General features: G+C 48.3%; 3 protein-coding genes across 3 annotated transcripts; 1 reads left to right on the top strand and 2 right to left on the bottom strand.

The window, feature by feature from the left end:
* The first annotated feature begins 2,157 nt into the window (after positions 1-2,157).
* PPTG_03425 (hypothetical protein) lies at positions 2,158-3,637 on the top strand. The gene has a single exon (XM_008896101.1). It carries the CDS (start codon positions 2,178-2,180, stop codon positions 3,483-3,485), a length of 1,308 nt encoding a protein of 435 aa, XP_008894349.1. The 5' UTR covers positions 2,158-2,177; the 3' UTR covers positions 3,486-3,637.
* Positions 3,467-4,373, bottom strand: PPTG_03424 (hypothetical protein). The gene has a single exon (XM_008896100.1). It carries the CDS (start codon positions 4,353-4,355, stop codon positions 3,630-3,632), a length of 726 nt encoding a protein of 241 aa, XP_008894348.1. The 5' UTR covers positions 4,356-4,373; the 3' UTR covers positions 3,467-3,629.
* A 493-nt stretch (positions 4,374-4,866) lies between these two features.
* Positions 4,867-7,185, bottom strand: PPTG_03423 (hypothetical protein). The gene is made up of 3 exons (XM_008896099.1): positions 6,491-7,185; positions 5,576-6,419; positions 4,867-5,518 (listed from the first exon to the last, which is right to left on the bottom strand). Exons 1-3 carry the CDS (start codon positions 7,158-7,160, stop codon positions 5,068-5,070), a joined length of 1,965 nt encoding a protein of 654 aa, XP_008894347.1. The 5' UTR covers positions 7,161-7,185; the 3' UTR covers positions 4,867-5,067.
* Between the last annotated feature and the right edge of the window lie 675 nt (positions 7,186-7,860).

Below are 7,860 nucleotides of genomic sequence, written 5' to 3'. Positions count from 1 at the left end.
CTTAAAGGCCACAGTGTTGCCAGCGTCCGATAAATCCTCGTACACTTCACGGTCGATTTGTCGATGTGGCAGCTTGGAGACCTCCCACATGCCATGGCACGTGCGCTCGAAGTCGAATGGATACATAAACTTATTCACGTACTGAACGTAGTCTACGTCTCCGTCTGGATTGTGGCGATGGGTTGAGCTGGCCGTGCCCGCCGGCATCGAGTCGACGTCACATTCGTTAAATACACTGTCGACTCGAGCGTAGCTTTCATTCACTTCCCGGAGATAGACTTCATACAGCGTAGCATCTGATGACTTCAGCCGAATCCATTTGAGGTCATCAATTCGATCGTACGAAGCGAGAGAACTATTTTGATCAAGAGATGTGATCGTCTTCGGGCAGTCTTGGAGTACAATGCCCATGTTCTTGATGTATGTTTCCTGAGAATTGACGATCTCTAAGAGCCTGTTGTGCTCTGCTTCCACTCGACGCCGCTGCTCTCGCTGTTGCGTGGCGATCTTTCTCCAGAATGTCTTAGAAAGCACCAAGTCCGTCCGCACTGCGGTCTTCGTACCGCGCCTCGCTTCTATAATCTCTCTTAGTTGCTGCGATAGCTCATTCACCGTTCGTTGAAGATCTTCGCGTTCATCCTTCACTCTCTGGCGATACTTTTGGCGTCTATCCGTTCCACTGCGAGCCTTGCTCTTCTTAATGAGTGGTTTGCCACCCTCACAGATATTGCTCAGGTCACCCTCGAATTCAATACCTCGTGTCAGCAACCCGTCGTCATCCAGTGAAGAAATTGGGGAAAGAGTGGACCAGTTGTGCACTGTATCGTCGTAGTGTAGACTTTTCCCGAAAGACTTGCGAGGCGTAAACAGTGCCTCCTCTTCGAGGAACACGGTGACTTCTTGGAGGAACTCGAGGTCAGTTGACATTCTTCTGCTCACTGGTGAATTTGTGACTGACCAGAGCGCCGTCATCGATGTTTAATCGAGCAGTTGCCACCTTTACCAGAATCAGATAACACATGTGATGTGTCAAGGTGACTGAGTCCTACCAAATGTGCCTGATTGGAAGGAATTGTACTTTGCTTGCACTTTAAATGATGGTACGGACCTGAACGTACCGTCATCAAGGCCGTTGTTATAATTCGAACTATCCACCCCAAGTACCACGTATAGATTGTATAATAGGGTGATGCATTATCTTGCTGGATGCACGTGCATCGAGATGTCGTAGAGTTGCGGTGCTATTAATGATAAAGCACACAAAATACAGTAAGGCTATCACATTTCCGTATTCCTAAGGGGGCAGACACATTCTTGACGTGACTTGCCGAACTCGAAATTGACAAAATCAGTGTCAGCAACGTTGACACTCGAGGGGTTCACCTTGCAAAGAATAGCTGCCACATCCACAGAGTTTATTAGAATGATAGGTTAATAATGTGAGAGTTGAGGGAGAGTATGTATATACATACATATATGTATGCCGGAGCCGGATAGGACTAGTGTAGACTGTTGGGGAGGTACTGTACACCCCTCATTGAGGTATATGTACTCTAGCTAATGTTCAATTTGAGATGACTCAGCTGTTTTTAGCTCGAACTCATCCCAACATACAATGAGATGTGTATTTTACACGTTTGTCGTGTCGTTATAACCTCCGATTTATTAATAGTAGTTGACATAATTGACATTCACGCCTTGGAGCTCCGATCTTATTATTTGGGCAGATATGACAGGGTATACAAACTGTGAAGTACGTTTATAGGTGTATCATAACTTTTGAGCTACCGGGTCGTTTGTTGAATGTGGAGCTGGATTTCCTTTACGTTATCACAGTATCGGATACTCAGCAAGACAGCGTGCATGCTGTCTGTATTCCTTAGTGTCCATGACTGTGTTGTCGAAGTCAAGACTTGTGGCGAAGATAGGTGCGCATTGATTATTCCAGCACGTGCTTTAATGAACGTCTCGCGCTTGGAGATTAAAAAAAATAATACCTTATTTAAGGTTTGTCCAATACCAAGTTAGCATTCTGTCAGCTTGACAAATCACATATGCTATCCGGTAAAGGCGGCATCCGGTGTTGCCTCTGCTACCACAACGGCTCGAATCGAGCCTCGATAAGGCTTTGATGACGGCGCACTGATCAGTCACGAATTCACCACCACGTACAAAGAATGTCAACCGACCTCGAGTTTCTCCAGCAAGTGACTGCGTTCCTCGAAGAGGAGGCTCTTTTCACACCTCGCAAGTCCTTCGGCAGCAATCAATATGCTGGTGAATCACCTCCCACCTGGCTGGCTGTCTCTCCTGTTAACAGTGACGCCTCTTTGTTGCGAGGGCATGAAGTCGAGGGTCATCTGAGCAAAACGAGTGACGGTGACAAACCACGAGCCAAGAAGAGCAAAGTGTGCCATGAAACCGACCGACGCCACAAGTATCGTCAACGACTAAAAGACGAGCGCGACCAGCTGAATCACACGGTGAACGTGCTCTCGAAGCAATTACAAGAGCTCATCGAAGCTAAGCAAGGGACGAAGACCACCGCGCGGACGGATTTAGTGCTCTCGAAATCGTTCTGGAGGAAAGTGGCAACGCAACAACGCGAGCAACGCTATCTAGTAGAAGCAGAACACAAGAGGCTCTCGGACATCGTCAATTCCCAAGATGCGTACATCGAGAAAATGATGATCGCACTTCGAAAGGGATTCTTAAATATTTCGCTAACTGGTGAGATTAAAGCTGCTGATATGCATGATCAGATCGACGACCTCAAGTGGCTACATCTGAAGTCGTCTGATGCTATGCTGTATGAAGTCTATCTTCGGGAGGTGAATGAAAGCTACGCTCGAGTCGACAGTGTATTAAACGAATGTGACGTCGACTCGGTGCCTGTGGGGACAGTCAGTTACATCCATCGCCACAATCCAGACGGAGACGTAGACTACGTTCAGTACGTGAATAAGTTTATGTATCCATTCGACTTCGAGCGCACGTGCAATGGCATGTGGGAGGTCTCCAAGCTGCCACATCGACAAATCGACCGTGAAGTGTACGAGGATTTATCGGACGCTGGCAACACTGTGGCCTTTAAGTTCCGAGTGAAGAAGACACTGGCCGACGGATCCACTGTATCTGTGTTGAAACGTGTGTTGTCGAGGCGATTTCGCGATAACAACCAAGTGGTGATCATTTGGAAGATCTTTTCAGAGGGCGAAGGAATCTTCAGTGGGATGGACGTCAACGAGACGACGTGGGGCCGAATGCGCCCCTATCTGGAAGGATCAAGCTGTGGAGTGTTGGTAGAGTCCTGTACACGACAGACTCCCGGGCCGTATATAACAGAAAACGCCGATGACTGGGCAGGTAGAACGTTTCGGGCTATAATGCAGGAAGCAGTGGTAGAGGATACACAAGAGTTCGTCCGAGCGTTAGGCGAACTTTTACGAAACGATGCCTCACCGAGTATCGAATTTGAAACTTGATCCATTCAAAAGACCAACACTAACGTAAATCCGCCCAAGATTATCGACCTTGGTAAGTAAATATTTGTTTTTGTTTCCAACCTGAGATTCTATAGAAAATGAATGGAATGACTGACGTAGAATCACGTTGCACTGAGAAGTGCGTCACTTGAGTTCGTTTAGTCCGGTTTGTAGCGCTCCCTTCAACATCTCGAGAGTCTCAACCTTGGCCGCTGCCTGTCCGCTTTCCTCCTGGCACTTGTCCAGCTGATTCTTCGTGAATAGCTCCGGGTTGGAGCCTTCCTCCATCATTCGTAGCACCTGCAATGGGATGTCGGCGCTGTACTCAGCAGCCGCTTTGTCCGCTTGTTGCAGCAGCTCCACGTATCGCTGGGCCTTGTCACTGAGGAAGCCCAACTGATCCGGACGGAAGTCCGCTACGCCGTCCGCCAGCTGGTCCAGCGTCCGCACGACGTCCACCAGCGTTTCGAGCAATTTGGGCGGCAAATGCTTCACCACGTCGTCTCGAGGGAGCGCGGGGCCCGCTCCGAAGGCTCCTCCTGCTGCTCCTCGCCCCATGGGCACAAGCTGCGGCTTGGTAGTTCGACTGCTGCTAGTGGACGAGCGTCCACCAGTGGTGGACGGCGTCTTGGGCCTCGGAGGGGATCCACTGGGCGTGAACGGGGCCAAATACGGACTGGCTCCCACCTGTGCACGGCGCTCCTGCAGCTCCGAGGCGGCGGACGACGATGCTGACGGGGTGGGTTGCAGTCCGGAGGTTGATGCAGAGGCACCAGAGCCTTCGCCGCGGCCTGAGGGAGGCAGGTCTGCAAGAAACTGGTCCGGCTCGGCCTCCAAGTCCTCCTCCTCGAGTGTCTTCGGCGCGTCCATGGTGAGATTTCGGGGGTGTATACAATGTGTATAGCGATGTTGCAGATACAAATTTTAGTCCTCACAATTTTTTATTAAAAAAAAAGGCTGTTCCAACCTAGCGACATGTACAACTTACAAACATCAAGATAAGCCGCTTACTCTACCAAAATCTCCAGGACGGATGTCATTTTCGGTCTTACGATTTGCTCCGCTGCGCGTCGCAAAGGCAGGAGCGCAGCGACTGCCGACAAAACGATTCTCTCACCTGGGGTAGGCAGGCCTCGGCTCGCTGAGGAGCTCGGCGCTGGGCCCGCCTTCGCAAATACCGCACGGCCCTCCTTCGGGGGGCACCCCGTGCGGATTGCTGCGGCTACGCGACCTCGCACCCGCTCGCCTCCGATGGTAATCTCCGAGCTGATTTGAACTACATTTCACCCCCTCTTTCCTAGGTTGGAACACGAACCACTCTCAAAAAAAAAATGAAAAATGAGCGGATTCTTCGTAACAAAACCCTCCACTCACGCTAACGTTCTCCAAAGCGGTGTTCAGCAGTGTACCTCTGCTCGATCAGCAAATTCAAATACTGAAACTATGTTCTTTTAGCATTATCCAAGCTTACCAAATTGCCGCAAACAAATACATGTAATCCAAATCTTTTAAATGTAACAGAGTTCACATGACCTCGATTGTGCTGCTTGAGAAATCGTATGGCGTGGGTAGATCATGACGACTAGTACGTTATAGTTCCTTCAAAGCCAGGAACTTCCTCCACACGATACCGTGTTCGCTTTATCTCCCATTTGTCGAACTCGCGTAAGTTTTGAGCATGGACAGCCATAGTCTCAGCAATATCGGGAATGTGAACAGCTTCAGAAAACTCGCGGCGAGCTTCAGCAAGCATACCGCGCATGACAAAACACACCGCAGCATTGTTGTGCACTGAACTGTTCTCTCGGTGCGTTTCCAGCAGCTTGAAGTAGCCATCGCAAACACGATCCGTATACCCTAAAGCTGCGAGAAGATGAAGTCGATACAAGTGCGACTTGAGAGTACCACGTGGAGAAAACTCGTGCGCGAGGACCCAAAGCTGTCGACATTCGGTGTCGTCTGGACTGCAGCGTCCAGCATGAAGCAGATACTCTGCACGCTGTCCTAAAATTTTCCAGTCGGCTGGATCCATCCTGTAACCACAGCAAAATGAGTGCATATTTTTTTCAACAATAATACAAATATCTTACCGAAGAGAAAATCGGAATAACAAGTCTTCGTTTCTCCATTGAGTCAAGAGATCATGTGAAATTGACAGCAGAGTCCCGACCAATAGAACATAGATACTCCAGGCGTAGCTCTTAGTTGTGTGAATCGTAAATTTTTGGATTCTTTTTGTCTGTTTTGTGCGTAAATTGTGTGGTATCTCGCGCTCTGGTGTATCCCAAGCTGGAGCAGTTAGTCGATCGCTCTCATCTGGCGCATTACATTCTTGGAATAAACAGCAAGCGACTACCCATCCACCGTAGGGCGCTACGATGATGCTAGGTAGATATCCATATCGATTCGCTGCTGTAGTAATTATTCCATGCTGAATGAATCCAGACACAGGCATCAGCATGCAAATGAAGAAAGTTAATGCTAGCGAATGCTTCGAGACGCCTCGATGCCATGAAGTCCAAATCGTCAGCACCAAAACGAAAACTGTTGTCGCTGATGACAGTAAACATTCCGGATTTGAGAAGCTTAGGTCACCTGGTTGAATCCTGTAGTGTGGGCGTAGTTCCGAAGGCCACACAAGGGATCGTACGATCCACAATGGCGAATTCAAAGCTTTCAACACTCGTTCACCAAGCGATAGCGAAACAACGTCTGGAACTCCTCCTTGAGAATTCGAGAAAGCCGTGACAAAGACAAACACCAGCAGAATTACTACTGAAGGGGCCAGTTTAGCAGCGTACACGCCGATTTGTTTCATTTTGACACCGTGTTGCTGAGGAAATAGCTGTAGATACACCCACAGATCCATGAGAAAGAAACCCACAGGTAATAGCAAACTTGAACTTTTCGATAGAAGAGCGCAGAGATAAAGCCCTAAATAGCATAGTACAACAGCACAATTGTAAGAAAAAAAATAATATTGAGCTGCAAGAGTATGACCGTACCAGAAGCGCAGATGCTGCTTGAGGTAGATCCACCACTAATTAGTGTTTTGAAGACCAATCCATTGCCACTGCCCGCTATTTCAGCGTTATTGCTTCCTAGGAAGTTGTTCAAATTTTGGTGGACATTTTTCACGTGGACAAACAGAGCCCAGGAGCTGAAAAGAGCTGCTAGTGTATACGGCTGAGCTGACGGCCAGGCAATAACCTCAACGTGAAGCGGATGAATCATAAGCACAACTGCGCTCATGCAACAAGCGTGGAAGTGTAGTTGACTATGTTTCTTCTGTGATCGCTTCAACGCCGTCATCATATAGTCAATGTCCAGGACTAAAGCTGAGACTTTCGCCAAGACGAATCCTGCTGCGAAATGGGTGAGAATCGACATCATTCGAACCCACCAGGCATCCAACCCCACGGTCTGTACTATAATATACTTCAATAACCATCCCAGAGGCTCGTACACGTGGAGTCTCACCATCGTGGACATGTTTAAGAGCGTCTCAAAGCTCCACGAACTGTGAAGTACTGGGTTCTCGACGAAGTTGGTGCGATCGTCCCAAATGTACCAGAAATCCCAGTCCCCTGACGTTCTCGATAAAAGTAAAGGCGACGTGTATATCAGCGCTGTTGCCACCGAGATCAACGCTACACATTGTCCACGAGTCCGCATGCCCCTCCAAAGATATCGGATCCTTAGTAAACAATTTTCCCTCTCTATATAGTTATAGAGACTGATATTCCTATTTAAGGGTTCGTACCATTAATCTGGCACTGCGCGTCAGCAAAAAAGAGGCTAACGTTACTACAGTACAATTGTGTTTCTACATCATTTTTTTTAAAGGTTTCAAAAATTAAAAAAAACGTATCCATGACATTTGATTGAGACTTGCTCGATACCACCGCTACAATCTTGTAGAACCACCTTTCTGAAGGATCCGACCTGGTAAATGGTTGAAATCGCTAATTACAGTGTATGATTCAGGTTTAGGGATCTCCTGAAGGCACAAATAAATGGACAAGAAGTGCGCATCATTCATGGTAGAGATTTGGTTTTCTACCTCAGCGTGACTCAACATGTCCCGCCCAAGCCAAAGTGAGAGCCATTCACACCTGCAACAGCTGGGATTTGGTTGACGCCATGACGATGACAAATTTGAATTCAACTGATGTGTCTATTGGACCGTCATAGCCCACTTTTGCCCACGTTATCCCTCACTCATTCCGAGAACTACCAGATCAACAACAAGCAACGAGATGGACACGATAGACGCTGACATTCTCGCGCAATTCCTGCGAGAATGCGAGCCTCCAACGCCTCCTTCTGCATCCTCATCAAGCTGCCTGGGACCGGTTCCTACCAACTTTATTAG

The sequence above is a fragment of the Phytophthora parasitica genome (assembly GCF_000247585.1).
Source record: "Phytophthora parasitica INRA-310 unplaced genomic scaffold supercont2.4, whole genome shotgun sequence".
Classification (NCBI taxonomy): domain Eukaryota; phylum Oomycota; class Peronosporomycetes; order Peronosporales; family Peronosporaceae; genus Phytophthora; species Phytophthora nicotianae.
Note: the sequence above shows the minus strand (reverse complement) of the source record. Positions and strands in the feature narration are given on the sequence as shown.